This window comes from Hemicordylus capensis, chromosome 5 (genome assembly GCF_027244095.1).
Source record: "Hemicordylus capensis ecotype Gifberg chromosome 5, rHemCap1.1.pri, whole genome shotgun sequence".
Lineage (NCBI taxonomy): Eukaryota > Metazoa > Chordata > Lepidosauria > Squamata > Cordylidae > Hemicordylus > Hemicordylus capensis.
In genome coordinates, this window is record NC_069661.1 from 258,710,475 (window position 1) to 258,734,569 (window position 24,095).

At 53.7% G+C, this 24,095-nt stretch overlaps 1 protein-coding gene across 21 annotated transcripts in view; it reads left to right on the forward strand.

Moving 5' to 3' along the window:
- Positions 1–24,095, forward strand: part of SHANK3 (SH3 and multiple ankyrin repeat domains 3) — a 463,679-nt gene that overhangs the window by 322,118 nt on the left and 117,466 nt on the right. For all 21 annotated transcript variants that reach the window (XM_053255561.1, XM_053255566.1, XM_053255564.1 and 18 more), the window contains one exon: positions 8,916–8,991. In XM_053255561.1, coding sequence (XP_053111536.1) covers positions 8,916–8,991 — 76 coding nt within the window. The remainder of the gene's footprint in view (positions 1–8,915; positions 8,992–24,095) is intronic.

The following is a 24,095-nucleotide window of genomic DNA, read 5'->3' on the forward strand; positions in this document are numbered from 1 at the left end:
CTTCAGAGACTTTCATTCCCTTATTTATTTGTGGGCAATGCCACAACAGAGCACAGCTGATGCCACAGGATCGTTGAAACAAACAGCTGGATCTGTAGTGTAGACATGCCACAAGGACTGTGGGGAGGGAGGGGAAGGAAGTGGTCTAAAGACCAGTTCCAAAAGCGGCATCCCTGTATCTGCATCTGCATCCTGAAGCTGTGAGTATAGAGCTGAGTGGAAGCAACCATAAGAACATCAGAACAGCCCAGCCCGGCCGGATCGGGCCCAAGGAAGCCCGTCTAGTCCAGCATCCCATTTCCCCCAGTGGCCCCACAGATGCCTCCGGGAAGCCCACAGGCAAGAGGTGGGGGCATGATGCCCTCTCTCCTGCTGTGGCTTCCCTGCCATGGGTCGTTAGAGGCATCTTGCCTCTTCTACCAAGAAGGCAGAAGGGCTCTGTCAGAAAGATCTGAAGTGAGTCATGGATCTTGCAAAATGTATTTATTTCGCCAACTTATTGACCACCTGACTTCCTTAGACTGGAGGTGGTTTACCCAAAAACAGCAAACAACGAAGACAAGAGAAGAAGGGGGGATAAAAATGGAAAAGAAAGGAAAAAGGAAAAAGAACACACACATGCAAAGTCTGGCAAAATAGATAGGTTTTCAGGAGTTTTTTGAAGGACAGTCGGGAGGGGGCATTAGGAATCTCAGGAAGCAGAGTGTTCCATAAGGAGGGGGCGGCCACAGAGAAGGCCCTCCCAGGAGCGCGGCCCCCATGTACCTCCCCTGGGCCTGGAACTCTGAGAACGGGAGAGGCGGTCCTGAAATCTGTGCCTCAAGAGGCGTATCCCATTTCTTTCATGTGAAGGGCCCAAGCTTGATGGTAGAGCCCCTGCTTTGCACTGATAAGGTCCAAGGTGCAACTCCTGGCCTGGGAAAGATCCCCGTTGGGCCCCTGGAGAACCCCTGGGGAGGATACTGAGCTAGACGGACCCAGGGCGGGACTCCTCCGCTGCAGGCAGTGGCTCTTCTTCCTTCTCACATCGATGGCTGACCCCACCCCACCCCCTGCATTCTGCACTTGGGTAAGCAAGAAGAGGGATGTGACGTCCGGAGGGGTTCTGCAGGTGAGCAGGGGCACCCGGCCATTTAAGGAGCAGTGCTCGGATAGTGGGCGGTGACCAGCCTGCTGCTCCGAGAAGCCAAGGGAGGGCCATGGATGCCTGGGGAAGACGGCCAGAGCCGCCTGCTGCCGGTCTGCTTTTGCAGCACCTTTGGGGGGAGCCAGTAGGGAAGAGGCTCCTGCACCGCTCAGCCCCCGCCCTTCCCAGGGCCGGCCGGCCTTCCCGCAACTCTTCCTGCCTTTGGGTGGGCACTTGGGCCGTAATCCGGCACGCCTCCTCCCTCTGGGCCCGCCTTCCAGGCAGGGCTCTCGCTCAGGGTCCTTGCCGGTGAGTGCAGAACCAGATTGAGTGTCCCCGTCTGTGTCAGGCAGACGTTTGGATTGTGCCCCTAAGCAGGACAGCGGCTCCATGTCCTTGCAAACCGAGGCGTTTTCATAGTTCACCGCTGCTGGTTAGTGGGCACTCATGTTCAGGAAGTGCATGGATCAGGATGTGGGAAACGTGATTCAGGCCACCTGTTGAAATCTGCCCCTGTCCTTGGTGATTTTACCCCATTACTTTAAACTGCTCATTTAAGTGGCCTTGGCTCCCATCCTCCTCCCTCACACTTCCTAGCCGGAGACCATTCTGGGCTCGTCTGCCACGCTGCCGGTGCCCTCATGTCGTGGTCCTGCTGCTGCTGCTGCTGCGTCTTCTCTAAATATAGCGCCTCCTCCTCTACCCCTCCCTCTCCCTCTCCCTCTCCCTTTCTCCAGCTGGATCTCTTTCTCCCCCCCCCCGCCCCACCCTTCCTCCTCTCCTCTGTCCTCTCCATCCATCAGGCCCAATCCCTGATGCCTACTTGACGGCTCCATTAAGTACCAGCTCAGCAGCTGCTATTTTTAGAAGTCAGGAGAAGAGTGAGCCTTCTGTCTGTGGACAGCCCATAAATCCAGCTCCCTTCACAAAATCACGCGGTTTCTATTCTCCTATCTGGAATGAGATCGATGGGAGCATTTTCAGATGAAGCACAAGTGCCCAGACAAGAGGGTGGAGGGGGGGCTGGGACGGGGGAGAGGCATCCCTGCGCCACCCCCCTGAACCTTGGCCTTGTGTGGAGCCCCCTGGCTCACCTCTCCTGGACCATCACTAGCTGCCAACGTGCCCCTCTGTGATCCCCTTGTCAGTAGCCAGGCGGCCTTCTTAGCGGCCTCCGTGTGGTCCATCTCATGTCCGTCATCACCATCGCCCCTGGGGGTCAAGACTTTGCCTCCTCTGTGTTTGGGACAGTGCCTGGTACATTGCTGGCAAGGAATAAATATGGTGTGCTAATAGTCCAGGAAAGATCAACAAGAAGTGGTTACTAGTGGCATGTAGAAATGCTTGTGTCCAAATATTTGGTTTTTGAATGTTGATAATTCTGAAGTTGGGGTCCAGGTCCCTCGGGGGTCTCAACTAGTGGTACAGATCCTAGAGGCTACCAGTGATCCCCAACAGCCTGTGTTTTCTTCTGCTTAGCGGGGCTGATTTGGGATGGGGCCCACTGGTGCTCAGACCGGTGGCATCAGTGGGGGCCCCCAGTGCATATGGGAGCCCTGGGGCTCATCACTACCCGAGAGGCCGCCAAAGGCTCTTCCCCCCCCCCCCGCCGATGACGCCCCTCCTGTCTACTAGTGAGGATCCCACCCTGACTCCATGCCCTACCTCGTCACCCCTAGGACCGCAGGGGGGTGATGGACTCAGACCAAAGCTCCCGTCCAGCCAGGCAGTGTCCATTGGGTAGCCCTCATTGGCCTCCCTCCTATGTGGCCTACGGTAGAGGATGCTCCAGCTCAGGGCCCCGAGAGGCTCCAGGATTCATGGGGAAGGCTGCTACACGATCCTCCTCCGTCTCCAGCTGCTGCTCAGTGCCGATGCCACTGTTTAGTGAGGAGGGGTTCTGCCCTCTGCTCCCCCCCCCGCCCTAATTCTGAAGGTTTGGGAGAAGCATTCGAAGACCTCCCTCCCTGCGCACTGGAGCTTCCCCAGCAGAGCCTCCCCTTTGACTCAGCATTAAGGGAGGGTGACTCTGCAGGTTGGCTGACAGCTCACTGGCCTGCACCAAGGAGGCCAGCCGGCTGGGAGGGGCAAGCAGCCCCCTCCCCCGGAGAGCCCCCTCCAGCCCCAGCCACCACCACCCCCGTGCTTCAGGGCTGCTCCCCCTTGCTTCTCCCTCCCTCCTCTTCCTTCTCGTGCTCCTCCCTGCAGGTCTGCCCGCACACCCGAGGATGCTGAGCTCTTCGTGGACCTCGGGCTCCTCCTGCTGGCCGGGCTCCGTCCCCTTTGCAGACTCTTGAGGAGAGGCCGGAGCAGCTCTGGGGCGGCTCTCTGTGCTGCCAGCAGGCTGGGAAGTGTCGGCAGGCTTGCGGCCCCGGGGGCAAGATGTGCGGCTGGCTGTGAGGTGGGCCGGCCCTCGCGGGGAAGCCCTGGCTGAGCGGCCCCCTGCCAACCCAGCAGGGCCAGGGAGGCCAGTCTGCTTCCGAGCCGCCGGAGCGTCTGGCTGAGTCGGAGGGGCAGATCTGAGCCAGCGCCTGTCATCAGGTGGCAGGGCCTGGCCAGTCAGCGGGAGGCCAGCCAGGGCCGGGGAAGGGGGCAGGCTTCGGGGGACTCTGGCCCACGGAGCCAGCAGGCCCGTGTTGCACCCCCAGCTGCCTTTGGTGGCAGGAAGCCGGGGGTCTTCTCTGGTGAGCAGCAAAAGCAGGAGAGGCCCCTTGCCCAGGCTGGCCCGGGGCCTGGCCTCTCTGCCCTGCTTCCCCCCTCCTCATAGGGCTGCCTGAGGAGAGGCTTGTGTGTGCAGGGGAGCCAGCATGTCCCCCTCCCCGCGCGAATGGCCCTGGGTTCACAGGTGGATCCCTCTCTCCGCAGGGCCCCCCCCACTGAAGTGCATGTCTCTCTGCTCAGGGCTGCCTGGGGGGTGGGTGCTCCTCCTGCATGTGGTGGGGCTCCAGTGACCCACATTCCTCCTGGGTGTGATGTGGCAGGAATCTCTCAAGCTCACCCATCCCTCCTTTTGCTCTGAGTCTGCAGGCCTCTGGGTCAGGTCTCTGGCTGGGAGAGGACTCTCTCGAGCATCCTCCGGAGGCAGAGGAGTGGTGGGCCCGTACGAGAGAGTCACCACCTGCACACGAGAAGAGCCCGGCTAGATTGGACCAAAGGGCCCGCGGCCTGTTTCCAACCGGGGCCAACGAGATGCCTCTAGGAAGCCTACAAGCAGGGCTCAAAGGCAAGAGCTGCCTGCTGCTGTGGCTCCCCTGGTAACCACTGGCATGCAGAGGTAGACTGCCTCTGAACATGGAAGTTCCACCCCGTTGTCCTGACGAACAGTCAGTGGTGGACCTCCCGGCCGCTGTAAATGGGCATGATCCCCTTGACAAGCCACCGAAGCCAGCGGCCAGCTCCACATCCGGTGGTGGAGGTTCCGCTTCCAGACATGAATTGTGCCCTGTCTGAAGAAGGGCCCTGTGCCCAGGATGGCCCCAGGATCCGGCCATGCCCCTCCGAGTGCCTCTCTCCGGCTTGCCTAACTGTGGCAGGGCTTGAGGTGTGCTGCTTGGCCCCTTGCCAGCCTTTTGAGCAACGGATCTGTCCTCCTTCACACATGACAATGTGATTCATAGTATGATGACATGCCGTCAAGAGTACTGGGGGCAGGGGGCAGGTTCCACGTGACTTCGAGGTAGTTGCTCTTCATTCGGGCTTTTGTTGCTGTTATTTGGCTCTGTTTATCTCTTGACCTGCGGGAAGCCTTGAGAAGTATTGATAAAGAGGTTTTAAAAAGACATGTAGGAATGGTACGGGGGGGGGGGGGGCTGTGTGTATTCCTGCTGCTGCTGCCACCACACGCACAGTGTGAAATGCCCGTTGGGTGCACATGGTCACGTTCCTGCGCCGAATGCAAAAGCGTCCCATTGGGCCGAACTGGGTGGTCCTTTGGCTGCTGGGCCAAGAGGGGGGGGGACTTCAGCCCACAGATCCTTGGGACCCTCCCAACACAGGGGGAGGGGTGCCTTTCCCTAATTGCGGCGGGGCGGGGGGGCGGGTGATTTGTCCAAACAATGCTGCTACACATGCCAGAAATATGCACACACCCGGAGAGTTGAGGAAAGACGTCCTGGCGCGGCAGGAGGGAAAGGGTGTCTGTGGACGGTGCAGGCACATCCTTCTCGTGCGCAGTGGGGCTGCTGGACGTAGTAGTGTCTGAACCAACCATTATTTGTGACGAATGGGAAACAGTGGCTGCCCAGGAGTGTGGAAAAGTGCACCCAAGAGTAGAAGGTCGGGTTTCCTCCCCCGGCAGCCAAGCATAGTTGCACTTCCCGTAATGGCAGCCTATGGAGGGAAACTCCAACCTGACAAAAATTTGGTGCAGCACAAGATTTGACTGATGTTAAATTGTGTTGAATTGGAGCTGTTCTCCTTCTTGGTCAGCTGTTCACACACACACACACACACACACACACACACACCGCCTTCCATTTGGAAAGGGCCACAGGTTTGGAAAATAGAAAATAAGTGCCAGATGCAAAGTGCTCTCTGGCCCTCGGGTTTCTCATCCAAGCCTTGGCTCTCAGGGCCAACTCCCCGCAGGGCTGCAGCCTCGAGGCCTGGCAGAAGAGCGGCCAAGCACGGAAGCAAGAGGAGTCCCACGGAAGCTGCAGCCATGGCCCTCCCTGCGGCCCCCATCAGGAAGTCCTTCTCAGGACTTGGTAAACGGCCTCCGCTTGGGGTGCACAGCAGCACACAGAAGCAGAGCTGCATGTGACCGGATGAAGGGTGGGCGAGGTCGCCACAGCTGGGCCGGGAGCCTCACGCCACCTTGGCACCTCGTCCAGTCCCCAGCAGCACACACACACACACCCCGCACTCACTCCTCCTCCCAGATGGGCCCAGCACTGCCCTGCCCTGCGTCATCGTCCTGGACTTGGACTGTTCGTTTGGTTCCTTGAGCTTCGAAAGTGTGTTGCAGCCTCACTGCTTCTGCTGCCGTCACCCGTGGCCTGCTAGTTTCACCACTCACTTGGGACCACCATGGCTGCCTGCTGTTCCCCCCACTCACCCGCCCCCCCTGCCCACACTTTCCCCATCTTTCCAGCAGCCTGATGGGTTTGAGATGCCCACTGAAAGTTTTCGTAGCAGTTCCTGCTCTTTGCATCAAGTGCAGCATGTGTGTGTGTGTGGAGAGAATACCTCTTGCTGGGTTGTCGTTCGCACTTGTGTCTGTGAATGCACCACACGGAGCCAGGGGGTGGGTGTTGGCACTTGCTCTGATGGCAGCGATCCATATGCATGTCGGGGGACCCAGAGGGTTGGGTGTGTGCATGCGCGCGCGCGCAATGACTTCTCCCCTGCGACCATTACAGGGAACAGAGTATTGTTCTTCTTCAGCGGATCTGTTGCCCGCCAGAGTCCTTTCCTGGTGGCTTACTGCGCGGCCTGCCTCTGTCCTGTTAGGGCCCTTGCTTGGCCCCCATGGCCTAGCTGCGGGAGGGTCCAGGGAGAGTCCTTTCCCCAGAACACGTGAAGGTGGCCAGGCAAATGGGCCCAGAGCTGGAGGTGTGGCCACGACTGGTGGGCCGAAAGAGGCCTCCACCTGCAGGCCAAGGGGTCAGATGTGCGGGCACAGCTGCCTTCCTGGTGGGCAGGAGGAAAGGGCCGTTCTTTGGGAAGGGAGGTGCTGGCTGCCCACCGTCCAAGGCCCGTGTCTCTGTCCCTTTGGGAAGAACACTCTTCCGCCACCTTGGGATTTTGCTTGATGGAAGGCGGGGTGCGGAGGTCACAGTCAATCCATCCAGACCCACCTGGTGGCTCCAGGCAGCTCCCCCGCAGCTCTGGCCGGCCCTTGCTCAGCACAGCTGCAGGTGGCTTTGCGGCGCCCGCTGAGGGAGGGCCCCTCCTGCCTGCCCGGACTTGGCTACTCTTGGCCTCCAATTGGAACATCTGCTCGCTAAAGAGCCGCTGATTATCTGAGACGCGGAGATGAGAGCTGGAGGGTCAGCAGGTTAAACGCTTCCGAAGCAGCCGCCGCAGCAGCAAGCTGGCCGTCAATCCAGTGCAGGGAGTGGGCCCCATCTGCTGGTGACCAGGAGACATGGCACCCTCCTCCCAGGTCCCTCCAGCCACTTTCCAAGAGTCAGTGCAAGCAAGGATGCCAGCCAGGCAGGCACCCTCGGCGAAGGGAGGACCCATCGCCAAGAGATATCTCTCTCTCTCTCTCTCTCTCGCCACGTGAAGAGAGAAGAGTCCAGAGTCCCTGGACCAAAATTCACCTTTCAGATACGCCCAGTGGGGACTGGTTTCGGAAGCAAGGGGGAGCCTTCACTGTCCATTTTTTAAAATGACCCAAGTCTGCTAACTTGCCCATTTATGCAAGCTGGGGTGCTTCTAGCAGCTGTTCTTTCATGGTAGGTGTCGAGGGGAATTTCCAGCCCGGTGCTCACACAATTGTAGCTACCATGATTCCCAGTGTCATGTAAAAGTCACATCAATGGATTTCATTCTCTCTCCTGATTTCTGGCAGACTAGGAGTTACCTGTATCTAGTAGGCGTGGACTAGGGGACAGGAACACCCAACATAGCCGGTGTCTTCCATGGTGTAGCGAGTGCTGAAGGGGCCTGTGTGCATAGTCCCCATCAAATAATCTCACCGTAAGAATCCATGGGAAACTCAAAAAGATTAAAACCACCCGAATGGCCGGGTAGAAAACCCTGAAATTTCACTTGGAGTTCCTACATAATGATCACATTAAATGTGTGGAAGTTTAAGAAGTTCAGTCTACACATTGATTTTTGATGGGTTTTTTAAAGTCCTTAAAGCTATTTTTAAAAATTGATTAGAAATTAATGAGTGGACTGACTTTCTGTTCACACATTTAATGCTATCATCGTGTTGGAACTGCATGTGACATTCCAGGGTTTTTTATCCAGCCATTTGGGAGGTATTAATATAAGAACATAAGAACAGCCCTGCTGGATCAGGCCCAAGGAGGCCCATCTAGTCCAGCATCCTGTTTTGCACAGTGGCCCACCAGATGCTGCTGGAAACCACAGACAGGAGTTGAGGGCGTGCCCTCTCTCCTGCCATTACTCCCATATCCTTGAGTTTCCCATTGATCCCTATGGGGAAATGATGATTTAAGTTGGAAATTCGGAGGCAGCTGCCCCTAGTGGCCACCCATGCTCATTGGTCATGTTTGCTCAAGGGTAGGTCTGCCCCTGGTGCCTGCTGGTGGAGTGTCACATTTCCAGCACTGACTTTGAACATTCCCTTGGGGAAATGAGACGCCTCTAGCCCGTCGTCTTCTCATGGTGAGGCCACATCTCCCGAAGGGGGGCTCTGATGCTTCCAGATGCTTCTGCCATGAGGGCAGCTGGTGGAGCAGCACTGCTGGAGGATTGAGGAGAGGGCCCTGGGGCTTGCTTTGCCATAGGCCTGGCCCTCGGCTTGTCACTGCAGTATCTCCCAAGCTGCTTCAGGAAGGGTTGTGGTGGTACATCCAAGTGGTGGGCCATTGAGAAGCCGGGTCTGCCATCGTGTGGCAGCCATCCACACGGCCCACTTCTCCACATTGCCTAGAGGCGATATGAGACTCTCCTTGTGTGTCACTGAGAAGGAAACGGGCATGTTCCCTGGGGAGAGGGGAGGGAGGCAGGCCCCAGAGGTGTCCACACAGGGATGTGCGGGGGGGGTGTCGCGACAACAGGTACCTATTCCCAGGAAGAGTGACCCCACCACCACCACCACCACCACACTCCTGCTCTCTGAGAATTCCCCTCTGCTCTTTCCTTATAGAAACGAGGGAAGACAGGACCAAGCGGCTCTTCCGACACTACACTGTGGGCTCCTACGACACCTTCACCTCTCACAGGTAAGCTTCTGCCTTCTGCAGCAGTCCTCCTCCCGCCCCAGCCTCAGCGGCTCTTTCCCAGAAGAGGAAAGGCTGAGATGCGTTGCTTGGCCGAGGGAAGCAGGGCCTGGGAAGCCAAGGGAAGCAGCGTGGCGTCTGGCCTGTGCCGGGGTGAGGGAGTTGGGACTCTTGCATTCCTTGCAGAATCCCTTCTTGAAAGGATGGCTTGTCTGAGGGGAGTCATGCTGTGGAAATGCTGCAGAGCAAGTGGACCATGTCACTGTTGCACTGTTGTTTGTGTTGATCGCGTTGAGGCCGGTAAATTCCATTCAGGGTGTCTGATACTTGCAGCGGGGTGTGTGTGTGTGTGTGTGTGTGTGTGTGTGTGTGTGTGTGTGTGTGTGTGTGTAGGGCTCAGAATCTGGAAAGGAGGGCAGCAGGTGCCAGAGGAAGGTGTGGGGTCGTCCCGGGGAATGGGGCAGGGAAGGAATGTGGGAGCTGGTTGGTGCTGGAGTGGCAGAGCAGCTGTGTCTCGTGGGCAGCCGTCTGGACGGGAGCATGTCATGGGTGATGGTGGGAGGCTCCTGCAACTCGCCCATGGCCAGTCCGTGATGGCCAGTGTCGAGCAGGTGTTTAGACAGGGGTCTCTTCTTCCGAAGAAGGTGCAGAGAGGTGGCACAGTGGGGCATGGGCAGCTGCCCCTCCTGGCATCCTCACTGGGCAAGACTCCTGCAGTCACAGGTCTGGAGGTTCCTGGAGAATCTCAACGCAGCAGCTGTTTCTGAGGGGGTGGCAGAAGAGAGGACGTGGGGAGGGGAGGGGAAGCCACGGTCAGCTAGGCCCCCCTCTCCCTTGGGGGGAAATGGAATGCTCGCGCCCCTGGGTTGGCTGAGGACGAGGAATGCGGTGTGGGTCAGCGGGGAACGCTAGGGGGGCACTCAGCTGACTGGGTTCCCTGAGGGGTGAAGGCGACGCCCTGGGCAGAGGTCCCCCCCACACACACACACACCAGCTCTGGCTTGGCTGGAGGGGCTCCCCTCAGGGGGAAGGGCAGCAGCAGGAAGGCGTGGCTGGAGGGGGTTTCCAGGGGCTGCAGAGGAAGTTCTGTGTTGCTGGCCCTGCTCTCCAGCTGACTCAGGGCCATTCCTGCTGGGCCCCTCAGCTTTGCAGTGCCCTCCTAGAGGAGCACTGTGGAGGACCTTCCTCTCTTGGGACTTTGGAAAGGGGTTGAAAGACCCACCTCTTCAGAGGCGTTTTCCAGATTAAAACGCTGCAACGATTTCGCAACGTGTCCGTTACGCGCCCCTCCGCATTTCTCATCTTGTGACATCACGGCCGCTGCGCTGTCACCAGGGTGCCCTCCATATTTCTGATGCCTTGATTCGGGTTTCATTGGTGCGTTTTGGCCCTATAACGTTGTAAAACTATTGCAGGAAAGTGCTGGGTTTTTTTCTGTTGTACGGAGGCTTCTCCCGTGTTTGATGTGTTGCAGAGCAGTGTGGTCTGGATGGCACTGGCATTTGTTGATTTTTACAGCCCCTTTCCACCCATTCCTGAAATAATGTCGCCACTCATGTAATTCTTCTTTAAATTTTTTCAACGTGAGTTCTTGTGCAAGGGTGCAACCCACAATGGTTCAATGGTGCAACTCATTTCTCCTCTGCTTTCAGCTTCTGACTTCTATCGCTCATGTTTTTCATTAAGACCATGGGGTTTTTTGACACTTTCATGCTGTGGATTTGCTGGCTCATTCGGCAGATCGAGGATCTGTTGATATGTAAAGCCACACAATATATCTTTCTTAATATATTGTCGTCTCTTGGTTTTTCATTTCTGCCTTTGGCCCTAGGTTTTAGTCATATTTGTCTCTGGAATTTGATATGTAAAGCCAATTTTTTTTTTTTTTTTTACATTTACAAATATATCTAATGTATTTCGGTTCCATTTCTACTCCATTTCTACTCCATTCGGTTCCATTTCTACTTAGCAGTCATGGGATAAGGGGACAAGTACATGTATGGATTGATAACTGGCTGAAGAACAGGAAACAGAGGGTAGGAATAAATGGAGAGTTTTCACAATGGAGGGAAGTAAGAAGTGGGGTCCCCCAGGGATCTGTACTGGGACTGGTGCTTTCTAATGTATTCATAAATGATCCAGAAGCAGGGGTAAGCAGCGATGTGGCCAGATTTGCAGATGATTCCAGACTCTTATGGGTAGATTGTGATAAGCTCCAAAAGGATCTCTCCAAACTGAGTGAGTGGGCGACAAAGTGGCAGATGTGGTTCAGTGTTGGCAAGTGTAAAGTGATGCACATTGGGACAAAAAACCCCAACTTCAAATATATGCTGTTGGGATCTGAGCTGTCAGTGAATGACCAGGAGAGGGATCTTGGGGTTGTGGTGGACAGCTCGTTGAAAGTGTCGACTCAATGTGCGGCAGCTGTGAAAAGGGCCAATTCCATGCTAGGGATCATTAGGAAGGGGATTGGAAATAAAATGGCTGTTTGTGGGGTGGAGTTCATACCACATTGTATTGGGGATGTCCAGTTCTGTGCTCGAATTATTTCTACTTTGTATGTCATAGCTGGGTTGGTTCTCTCCTCTTTAGACTGCCTGACAGTATGATGATCGATCAGGTTGGGGCAGATTTTTTGTTTGTTTGTTTCTTTGTTTTCCCTTGAGGGGTTCAAGATTCTTTTTTTGAAAGCTATTGATGCCTAGTTTATGACCTTCTAGACACAATTAATACTATTGTATTTTTCTTATGTTCTGGTTTTGATGGATAATACCTTGTATGTAAACTTGTATGGTTCTGTTGATTCTCAGAGATATAACCTTTCTGTTTCTACCTATAACACTAATAAAAGCATTTAAAAAAATAAAATGGCTAATATTATAATGTCTTTATACAAAACGATGGTGCGGCTACACCTGGAGTACTGTGTACAATTCTGGTCACTACATCTAAAAAAGGACATTGTAGAACTGGAAAAGGTGCAGAAGACGGCAACCAAGGTGATCAGGGGCCTAGATCACCTTTCTTATGAGGCAAGACTACAACACCTGGGGCTTTTTAATTTAGAAAAGGGCTTTTAAAATTTAGGCCTCCGGATGCATCTGGTGGGCTACTGTGTGAAACAGGATGCTGGACTAGATGGGCCTTGTGCCTGATCCAGAAGAGTTGTTCTTATGTTCTTAAGTTCATTTCATTTCTGCTTGCGTCCTTGGCTTTTGATCCCATTGGTCTCATGACCCAAGTGTTCAGTGTTTCTGCTTACACAAAGGAGAAAGTTGTTGCACCTTTGCACTGAGAATTTTTTTTTTTAATTGTTGCATCCTCAGTTCCCCACCCCCTCCACAACCCTATTGGCTGGAAATGGAGGGGGGGCAGTGATTGTGATCCAGGTGGAATATGGACCCCTCCTGCCTGGGAAATTCGCTGCAGTGGTGGGCAATACAGACGGCCAAAACGCTGTTGCGTTGCATAGAAAATGACATCAAAGCCACTGCACTCATGGTTTCAAAACGCTGCTAATTCCGCAGCACTTTGCAGCACTTTAACTGTTGCAAATCTCGTAGTCCAGAAAACGCCAGAGAGACTGTTTAGACCTGCAGCCTTTACTGTTCTGATCTTGGGGTTTTAAGCTTGCTTATAATTGGGATCCGAGTTGTTAGCCAGTGTTTAGCCCAACTTTCATACTGCTGCTTTGCTGCCTGTTTAGGTTTACTGTTATGTGGTTTCATTATGATTTACTGTTGTTGTTGTTGTTGTTGTTGTTGTTGTTGTTGTTAGCTGCCCCAAGCATTGTTGTGCTGGAGAGAGGGGATGTCAATATTTCAAATAGATAGACTCCTATAAACAAGGGCAGGCAGCGCCAGGTACTTGTCCTTTGTGGATTGGTGAGGAGGGGGTGACTCCCATAAATGCCAGCTTGAGATGAACCTCCTTGAGATGCAGGAGCACGTATTCCCCACCTTGGTGCCACAAGAAGGAGCGTAAGAACATCAGGACAGCCCTGCTGGATCAGGCCAAAGGGCCATCTAGTCCCGCATCCTGTTCACACAGTGGCCCACCAGATGCCGCTGGAAGCCTACAGCAACAGTTGAGGGCAGGCCTTCTCTCCTGCTGTTACTCCCCCACAACTGGTACTCAGAGGCATCCTGCCTTTGAGGCTGGAGGTGGAAGCTGGTAGCCGTTGATAGACCTCTCCTCCAGGAAGTTATCCAAACCCCTCTTAAAGCCATCCAAACTAGTAGCCAGCACCACATCTTGTGGCAGAGAATTCCGCAAGTTGATTATGCATTGTGTGAAAAAGTACCTCTGTTTGTTAGTCCTAAATTTGTTTGTTTGTCCTAAATAAAGCCAGTGTGTTGTAGTGGTTAGAGTGCCGGACTAGGACTGGGGAGACCCGAGTTCAAATTTCCATTCAGCCATAATACTCGCTGGGTGACTCTGGGCCAGTCCCTTCTCTCTCAGCCTCAACTACTTCACAGGGTTGTTGTGAGGAGAAACCTAAGTACATAGTACACCGCTCTGGGCTCCTTGGAAGAAGAGCGGGATATAAATGTTAATAATAATAATAATAAAATTTCCTGGCAATCAATTTCATGGGATGACCCCTGGTTCTAGTATTATGCAAGAGGGAGAAGAACTTCTCTCTCTCCACTTTCTCCACACCATGCATGATTTTATAGACCTCTATCATGTCTCCCCTCAGTCTTATTTTTTCTAAACTAAATAGCCCCAGGTATTGTAGTCTTGCCTCATAAGAAAGGTGCTCCAGGCCCCTGATCAACTTGGTTGCCCTCTTCTGAACCTTTTCCAGTTCTACAATGTCCTTTTTTCGATGTGGTGACCAGAGTTGTACGCAGTACTCCAAGTGTGGTCGCACCATAGTTTTGTATAAGGGCATTATAATGTTAGCCATTTTATTTTCAATCCCCTTTCTAATGATCCCTAGCATGGAATTGGCCTTTTTCACAGCTGCCTGCCACACATTGAGTCAACACTTTCAATCAGCTGTCCACCACGACCCCAAGATACCTCTCCCGGTCAGTCACCAACAGCTCAGATCCCATCAACAAAGTTGAGGCGTTTTTGCCCCAATGTGCATCACTTTACACTTCCCAACACTGAAGCGTATTTGCCATTTTGTCACCCACTCCCCCAGTTTGGAGAGATCCTTATGGAGCTCTTCGAATCTGTTTAGGATTTCACTACCCAAAAGAGTTCAGAATCATCTGCAAATTTGGCCACCTCTCTGCTTACCCCTGCTTCTAGATCATTTAGGAACAAGTTAAAAAGCACCGGACTGAGTACAAATCCCTGGGGGACTCCACTTCTTACTTACTTCCATTGTGAAAAGTCTCCATTTATACCTACCCTCTGTTTCCTGTCCTTCAACCAGTTAGCAATCCACACATGTACTTGTCCCCTTATTGCACAACTCCTAAGTTTTCTCCGGAGTCTTTGCTAAGGAACTTTGCCAAAAGCTTTTTGGAAGTCTAGGTATCCTATGTCAACTGGATCATCTTCATCCACATGCCTGTTGACACTCTCAAAGAACTCCAAAAGGTTTGTGAGGCAAGATTTGAGCTGCTATCCCCAAGTTCCGTGTTGCAGAGTAGTCGTTCTTTGGTGGCCTCACTAGAAAAGGCCGAGGGGGAGCCTTATTCTGGCCACATCCCGCTTGCATGAGCAGTGCAGGGGCATTGCTGGGGCAACTGCTTGGGAGAGCCACTTGTTTGGGGCACCAGGGAAGCCCCAGGGAGTCCAGAAGGTGAGTCCAGGAAGCCTGGCCGTGTGGCCCGATGCCCTGCTCCCTCCAGGCTGAGAGCCTGCCGTGTCCTGGCCCATGCCTAAGGCGAGCCCCTTCATAGGCACCGTGGGCAAAACCCCAGTGCAGGGCATCCCACAGTCCAGCGCCCTGCTCCTAATTCACACAGGCACCCTCCAATGTTTCTCCCGGTGCTCACGTGGCTGCCTGTGCAGCTTTTTGGGAGAGAGCTCCAGCATGGTCCCGAGGAGCCTTCCGTGTGGGAGAGCCGCCCCAGTGGAAAGGGGGCCTGGCAAAGGGGGGAGATCCCCCCTGCCTTTCCCCAGGATTTTGGACAATGCCGCGCAGCTCAAGGACTCAGGCTCCAAAAGAAACTAGGGGAGTCCAGAAGTTTCTTTGCCACAGCTGATGAGGCTCCGTCTGGATGACGGAGGGGAGGCAGAGACAGAGCTCTGAGATCAGGCCTGGAAATGAAGGAGCGGGGAATAAGCAGATAACTTCGGGATTGTTTTGACTCAATCAAGGGGATTAGCTGTCCAGGAGGAGAGATTAAAGAGTGACTGTTCACAAGCCATCTGGATGGAGCTGTGCTCAGGGAGAGGTGGGGGAGGGACCCATGCCTGGCATCTCACAGCCAGCCAGCCAGCCAGGCAGTGGGCAGTGGGTGCTCTGAGGACGTCAGACGAGGATGGGTCAAGCTCCTCCGCCTTGGTGGTACTCTGCTAGAGCACTTCTCCTGGGCTCTGGGTTCCTTCTGCTCTAAAGGGCTGGTGCCCTGGGCTTGCAGGTAACTGGGGGGCAATCTAAGCCTGGGAGCAGCTGGGTTTGAAGAAAACGGACCCTGGGGTTTGCTTCAAGTCAACAAGTGCCATTGTCTGGTCTGGCCAAAAGCTGGGTCTTTTGTTGACTCTCTACATAGGAACAGAGGAAGCTGCCATATCCTGAGTCAGACCCTCGGTCCATCTAGCTCAGTATTGTCTTCACAGACTGGCAACGGCTTCTCCAAAGTTGCAGACAGCAATCTCTCTCAGCCCTCTCTTGGAGATGCTGCCAGGGAGGGAACTTCGGACTTTCTGCTCTCCCCAGAGCGGCTCCATCCCCTGGGGGGAATATCTGGTAGTGCTGCTCACACTTCTCGTCTCCCATTCAGATGCAACCAGGGCAGACCCTGCTTAGCTAAGGGGACAAGTCATGCTTGCTACCCACAAGGCCAGCTCTCCTCTCCAGTTCTTAGGAAGGTGCAACTAGATGTTAAGATCTAGACCTGGGAGTTTCCTATTAATCAGACATGCCAGTCTTGCTGTTGCTTGTGGAAAGCCTTAAGTTTCAAACGGTGCTTGAAGTCCAGAGGGCAAGGCCTGCTGACTGGGGTTGTTACCTAATGGTTTCCTTGTCCCGTGTGGGCTGGGTGTGTCTGTGTTCAAAGGGCATTGCTTCTAGCTGTGCTGGTCCCCGTGTTCTCCAGGCTGGCTGGATCGGGGCTGCTGTTGGCCCTGTTCGCCAACACGCTCTGCTCAGCGGTTGGGAAAGTGCCAGCAGCAGCAGCTGCTGCATCTATAACATCCCATGGCTGTTCACTGCAGAATTGGGAGTTGAGGTTTTCAAGGAACCTCCAGACCTGTTTCCTGAGGAATGACTCCCATGCTTAGGACTCAAAAAAAGAGTAAGGGCCACAGTCACAAAACCATGGCAAAAATCCAGATACAGTGATATAGTTGAAACGGCGGGGGTGGGGGGGTGGGGATTAAATACAAATAAAGGTAGACCAATGAAGTAATTCCACTAAAAATACAAAAACAATAAACCACCAAATCACCTGAGATTTCAAATGATGATCTGTGACCTGCTCCTTGGGACTTCTTGGTTTTCCAGCAGCTAGTGCAAACTTTGCAACTTTACTGACTGGCTGGGGTTTGCTACGGAAAAGCACACTCCGGTTTTCAGTGGCTGTGCATGGCATCCTCAACAATGCCTCGTGCCATATGGAAGTGCATCCACCTTGCTTGCCTGAAGGACCTCCTCCTCCTCCTCCTCCTCCCATACTTCCATTTTTCCCCACCTTTCTTAGAATTCCTGCTCTGGGGGAGGGATAGGTGGCAAGCAGGACCTGGGCCTTAGAACAAACAGCCACGTGAAGAGCCCAGCTGGATCAGGCCACGGCCGCTCTAGGCCAGCATCCTCTTTCCCACAGTGGCCTCTCCTGCCATTGCTGCCCTGCACCTGGTATTCAGAGGCGCCCTGCCCCAAGCCTGGAGGCCGCCTGGAGCCGTCTGTAGACTTTGTGCTCCATGCAGCAGCAGCTCATCCGAACAAGCCAGGGCTTGGGGGAGGACGCCAAAGGAGGCCCAGCAGCTGGCTCTCCTTCCTGGAGCCCCGTTTGCTCCTCTCTCTCCCACCCCACCCCAGCATTAAGGAGAGCTGTGCTGCCTGCTGGCTGGCCAGTCATCAGGTAGAGCGGCGTGATTAACCGTGCTGCTCTACCTGATGAATGGCCAGCCTGCCGGCAGCGTGGAAGGGGAGGGAAAGGTGCAAACAGAGCGCTGAGTAGCAGAATAAGGCTGTTGGCCCCTCTCTCTCTCCTGCCCCAGGCTGGGATTTTTAAATTGCTGGGATTTAAAAAAAAAAAAAAATATATGAGATGCTATTGTTTGTAATCTGTCCTGAAGGCCTCTTTTGGCAGGAAGGTGGCCTAGGAGTCTTGTAAATGGATGAACTGTTCATGGTGTGAAATGAACACAGTCAAGTTCAGTAACAGCAAAGCTTCAAGGACCAGGTGGGCGCAGCCGCCTCTGGTTGCTGGCAGCTTTGTTGGTGCCTCTCTCTCCTTCTCATCCACTCCAGAGCTGAGAGCCTCGCCGCCTGCAGACTGGCCCTTCATCAGGTAGAGCTGTGTGGGCTCAGCTGCACCGCTCTGCCTGTCGATTGGCCAGCCTGCAGGCACCTCGTGGCCAACGTGTCTTCCTGTTTCCCCTGTTTCCCCCTGGAAGGCAGAGATGTGGACGGTGCCGCTCTGGCTGATCCTGCCAAGGCCTGAGGGACAGGCTGAGCAAGTGGGGTGCCGATGGAGCTTCCAGGGGCCGGGGGCAGCTGCCCCTCCTTTGCCGCCCCCGGCTCTGCAGTCTGAGCTGCTCCTGGTCAAGCTGCCTCACGACGGCTGCGTTGTGGCTGGAGCAGTGTGTGGACTCAGGCTCCCGAGCTGGGTGGGGCTTTGCCCGGCCTTCCGGCTGTGTGTTGCAGCCTTGAGCAGAGCAAGTGGAGTTGTGCTTGGCCGGGAGAGAAGTGCCACGTCTGCTGCTGCTGCTGCTGCTGCTGGAGGCTCAGGGGTCAGCAGGGACTGGGGATGCCTGTCAGCAGCTTCTGGCATGGGCCCTGCCCCCCCCCCGCCCGCCCCCCTCGCTCCTGACCATGTAGTGGCCTCCCTGCTTGACTGCTGTCGGGCTCGCGACTTGATGGGCTGCTTCTCAAAGAGGGGGTGCAGAGCTGGTCTTGTGGGTGTGAGCACGAATGGTCCCCTTAGCCAAGCAGGGTATACCCTGGTTTGCATTTGAATGGGAGACTGCATGTGAATGCACTGTAAGATATTCCCCTGAGGGGATGGTGGGGCCACTGCTTGCATGCAGAAGGCTCCCAGTTCCCTCCCTGGCAGCAGCATCTCCAAGAGAGGGCTGAGAGAGACTCCTGCCTGCAACCCTGGAGAAGCCGCTGCCAGCCTGGGTAGGCAATCCTGACAAGACTGAGCTGGATGGGCCAAGGGTCTGACTCAGTAGGAAGCGGCTTCCTCTGTCCCTGTGTTCCGAAGCGCCAAGTGCTACACAGAGGGCTGCTAGAGTTCACTGCTTGGAGCGCGTGACTCCCCCACCCACCCCCGCCCCCACCCCGTTGCACTCGGATTCCTTTGGTTGCCTGTTTGTTTCCAGATTCCGTTCAAAGTGCTGGTTGTCCTCTTGGACACCCTCCAGGCCAGGATGGCCTTCCCCCATCTTTGCTTTCTGGTGCGCTCCATTCCACACCCGAGACCCTGCAGCAGAGATCTTGGCTGAAGGGTGGTGGGAGTCTGCTCGCGAGGAGCAGGGCTTCTTCTTCAGCAGCGGTGCTGACCCTTAAAAGGCCTCTCTCGGGGGGGGGGGGGTCTGCTGGGCCCAGCAGCACCGACTCCCTTTAAGCCTCACGTTGGCGCTTCTAGGAGGCCTTTGGGTGAGATCCACACTGCTTCCGTTCTGTTGGATTTAGGAGAAGAAAGCAGGAACAGTGCACTGGTGGTTGATTTAAACATAGGTCCCCATGCATTTTGAGGCGGTACACCCGTTCTTCAGGGGTTTGAAGAAGAGGCACACCCCCATGAAATTCGCCGGGACCTTTAAAAAAAAAAGATTAGTGCACCGTTGGGAGGGGAACGTTTGGCATGCGGGGGAGGGTCCCGTGGTTGGCTTTAAAAGGCAGCCCCAAGCAGGGATCCTGGAGATAAGCCAGAGATTTGTCTCCAGACAGTCATCCGAGTCAGGTGAGAATGGGGGCACCCACAGTGCCTACCTCTTCTTTGTGAGGAGCATTGCAAGGCTGCAGAGCTCATTTCTGGAACAAGCCCAGCAAACTTGGCAGCATCTTGGTTAAAAACCTGCTGGCCGATGAAAAAGATCTCCCTGGTTAACCAAGCAGCAGACCTTTGAAATGAGGGTCCCTGTTTGTAACTCAAGGGCTAACCTGAAGCAGAGGGGACAGGTCTCGTTGCAGAAGAGGCCTTCTTTCTCCTTCTCGAGGACGTTCTTCTTTGGAGATGCATCAGGTCAAAATTAAAAGGTGGGCTTTCCCCCTTCAGATCCATCATACTGTTCACCTGCAGATATTAGAAGATGCAATTGGCTGGTTCATGGTCTAAAACCTGGACAATGGATAGTCTAAGATGTATTGAAGTGGGTGGCGGCATTGTTATGCATGATGCACGATTCTAGAGGCGGGTCCAGGTACAGCCTCTCTGCTTCCTCCCCTGGAATTTCACCCCGCCCCCTGCTCCCCGGCAGCTCTGTCTAGCTCAAGGCCCTTGGGGCCCTTGGGGCCCTGGCTGCCTCTCCAGAGACCTCTGCTGGCCTGCCTGGCTCCTTCACTCCCACTCGTGCACTCCTTCCCCCAGGCATTCCCCAAGCCTTATTCTCCCCCTAGGGGGGCATTTCATGTCTGTATGTATTTGCATGTTATATCCTGCTCTTCTTCCAAGGAGCCCAGAGCGGTGTACTACGTACTTAAGTTTCTTCTCACAACCACCCTGTGAAGTAGGTTAGGCTGAGAGAGAAGGGACTGGCCCAGAGTCACCCAGCGAGTATCATGGCTGAATGGGGATTCGAACCCAGGTCTCCCCGGCCCTAGTCCAGCACTCTAACCACTACACCATGCTGGCTCTCACCTGGCCCTTCTTGCTCTCCCTTCCCAACAAGCCCAGAGGTCTTGGCTGCCACCTTGGACAGTTCCGGCCGTGGTTCACAGTCCCTGGCAGAGGCCCTGCCGGTAGTCGTGGCCAGGTGTTCTCACTGGTCGCCCCACAGAGTGTCTGCAGACTGCCCCCCGCAAAAGGGTGAGCTGAGTTGGGGATGGGCTGTCATGGTCAACACTTAGGTTGGGGTCGTGGCCAAAGGAAGAGGATGCATTTTGAGCCAAGAGCAGAACCTTTGGGGAGGGGAGATATTCACAGGCTGTGATCCGCTCTCAACTTGGGATCCCTCCTCCCCCTCCTCCTCCTCCTCGAATCTGCCCATCTTTCCTCCCTCCTTCCCTCCTTCCTTCCCTCCCTCCCTCCCTCCACCAAGGCTTCTTCTGTCAGTTTTCTCCTCTCTGCTTTCTGGTCCTTGAAGTGCCGTGGCACAGTTTCCATGGAAACGGCCATCCTGCCACTGTGGACGGTGGCTCTCAACCGTGTTTGAGGTGAGCTGATCGTCAGCATAGCGGCAGGTACTGAGCTGTCTTGTTCCAGAGGCATAAATCAGGCAGCTTTGTAATTAGGGTTAGATGGACAAAGGATGATGCTCACTTTGCCTTTCATCCTTAAACAAACAAACACTTCCATCCCATCCTTCCTCCAGGGAGCTGGGGGGTGGGGTGGGGTACATAGCTCCTCCCCACCCCCAGTTTTATCCTCACAACAATCCTGTGGGGTAGATTAGCCTGAGAGAGAATGATTTCCCCAAGGTCATTCAGTGAACTCCATGGCTCCGGAGGGGGATTCAAATGCAGGTCTCCCTGCTCCTAGTCTGACATCATGCTGGCTCTTCTTCAAACACGTGAACCTGCCTCCTGCTGAGACCGACATTTGGCCGATCTGGCTGAGTGCTCACTACACCGACTGGCAGCAGCTCTCCCAAGCTCCAGGCCGAGAAGGGTCTTCCCTCTACGAAGCACTTGCCCCACCACTGAGCTGTGCTCCTTCCCCATCTTCAGTGGCTGCCTGTTTGGTGCCCCCTTCTCTGTTTCTTTTGGTAATAAGAACATCAGAGCAGCCCTGCTGGATCAGGCCCAAGGAGGCCCATCTAGTCCAGCATCCTGTTTCGCACAGTGGCCCACCAGATGCCATTGGAAGCCAGAGGCAGGAGTTGAGGGCGTGCCCTCTCTCCTGCCATTACTCCCCTGCAACTGGTTCCCAGAGCCATCCTGCCTCTGAGGCTGGAGGTGGCCCACAGCCCTCCGACTAGTAGCCATTGATGGTCCTCTCCTCCATGAAGTTATCCAAACCCCTCTTAAAGCCATCCAGGTTGTTGGCTGTCACCACGTCCTGTGGTAGGGAGTTCCACAAGTGGATCACGCATTGTGTGAAAAAGTACTTCCGTTTGTTGGTCCTAGACTTCCTGGCAATCAATTTCATGGAGTGACCTCTGGTTCTAGTGTTGTGTGAGAGGGAAAAGAATTTCTCTCTCTCCACTTTCTGCACATCATGCATGATTTTATAGACCTCTATCATGTCTCCCCGCAGTCATCTTTTTTCTAAACTAGAAAGCCCCAGGTGTTGCAGTCTTGCCTCGTAAGAAAGTTGCTCTAGGCCCCTGATCAACTTGGTTGCCTTCTTCTACATCTTTTCCAGTTCAACAATGTCCCTTTTAAGATGTGGTGACCAGAACTGTATGCAGTACTCCAGGTGTTGTCGCACCCTAGTTTTGTATAAGGGCATTATAATATTAGCCGTTTTATTTTCAATCCCTTTTCTAATGATCCCTAGCATGGAATTTGCCTTTTTCACAGCTGCCGCACATTGAATAGACACTTTCAACGAGCTGTCAACCACAACCCCAAGATCCCTCTCCTGGTCCGTCACCGACAGCTCGGATCCCATCATCGTATACTTGAAGTTGAGGTTTTTCGCCCCAATGTGCATCACTTTACACTTGCTAACATTGAACCGCATTTGCCATTTTGTTGCCCACTCCCCCAGTTTGGAGAGATCCTTTTGGAGCTGCTCACATTCCGTTTTGGATTTCACTACCCAGAAGAGTTTGTTATCATCTGCAAATTTGGCCACCTCGCTACTTACCCCTGCTTCTAGATCATTGATGAATAAATAAAAAGCACCGGTCCCAGTACAGATCCCTGGGGGACCCCGCTTCTTACTTCCCTCCATTGTGAAAACTCTCCATTTAAACCTACCCTCTGTTTCTTGTCTTACAACCAGTTTGCAATCCACACATGTACTTGTCCCCTTATCGCATGACTTCTGAGTTTCCTCAGGAGTCTTTGATGAGGAACTTTGTCAAAAGGTTTTTGGAAGTCCAGGTAGACTATGTCAACTGGATCACCTTGATCCACACCCTCGTTGACACTCTCAACAACATCCAAAAGGCTGGTGAGGCAAGATTTACCTTTGCGGAAGCCATGCTGGCTCACTCCCAGCAGGGCCTGTTCTTCTAGGTACTTTACAATTTTATCCTTGGGGATGCTTTCCATCAATTTGCCTGGAACGGATGTTAGGCTAACCGGCCTGTAATTTTCCAGTTCGCCCCTGGGTCCCTTTTTGAAAACCTGTGTTACATTTGCTACTCTCCAGTCCTCTGGTACAGAGCCTGATTTCAAGGATAAGAAAAATTTAGCAAGGAGGTTGGCAATTTCACGTTTGAGTTCTTTGAAGACTCTTGGATGGATGCCATCTGGCCCTGGTGATTTATTAGCTTTCAGTTTTACCAGACAGTTTAGTACATCATCTCTTGTCACTTCTATCTGACTCAGCTCTCTAGCCTCCATCCCTAAAAAGCCTGGTTCAGGAACATTTATATGCTCAGTATCTTCTGCCGTGAAGACAGACGCAAAGAACTCATTTAGCTTCTCTGCAACCTCCATATCCTCCTTAATAATCCCTTTCACTCCCTCATTGTCTAATGGCCCAACTGTCTCCCTTGCAGGTTTCCTGCTTCTGATGTACTTAAAGTTTTTATTATTCCCCTTGATACTTTTGGCTAAATGTTCCTCAAACTCTCTTTTTGCCTCCCTTATTGTCACCTTGCATTTCTTTTGCCAGCGTTTGTGTTCCTTTCTGTTCTCTTCATTTGGGAAGTCTTCTTCCCTTTTATGGCTTCTTTGACGGTACCCGTGAGCCATGCTGGCATCCTGCTGTACTTAGTGGTATCTTTCCTCCTTTTGGGTATACAATCTAACTGGGCTTCTAGTACTGTGGATCTGAGTAAACTCCATGCACTCTGGAGTGAAGTGACTCTCCTGGTTTTCTCTTTCAGCTTTCTTTTCACCATACTCCTCATTTTGGAGAAGTTTCCTCTTATGAAATTCAAAATGTCCGTGTTAGACATCCTTGGTGATTCTCTCCCCGCATGTATGCTGAATTTGATGGCACTGTGGTCACTGTTCCCTAAAGGGTCGATGACACTGACGTCACACACCAGGTCCTGGGTGCCACTCAGAATTTAAGTCCAAAGTCGCCTTCTCTCTGGTCGGTTCCATGACCAACTGTTCTAGGGCACAGTCATTTAGTGTATCTAGAAATTTGACCTCTTTGTTCTGACCTGACTGTTAATTTACCCAGTAAATTCAATAAAGCCATCCAGATTGTTGGCTGTCACCACATCTTGGGGCAAAGAATGCCACAAGTTGATTATGTGTTAGTCCTAGATTTCCCGGCAATCAATTTCATGGGATGACCCCTGGTTCCAGTATTGTGTGAGAGGGAAAAGAATTTCTCTCTCTCCACTTTCTGCACATCATGCATGATTTTGTACACCCCTATCATGTCTCCCCACAGTCTTCTTTTTTTTCTAAACTAAAAGCCCCAGGTGTTGTAGCAAAGGTGCTTTAGGCCCTTTGTATAATATTAGTTTTGTATAAGGCCATTATAATATTAGCAGTTTTATTTTCAACCCCCTTC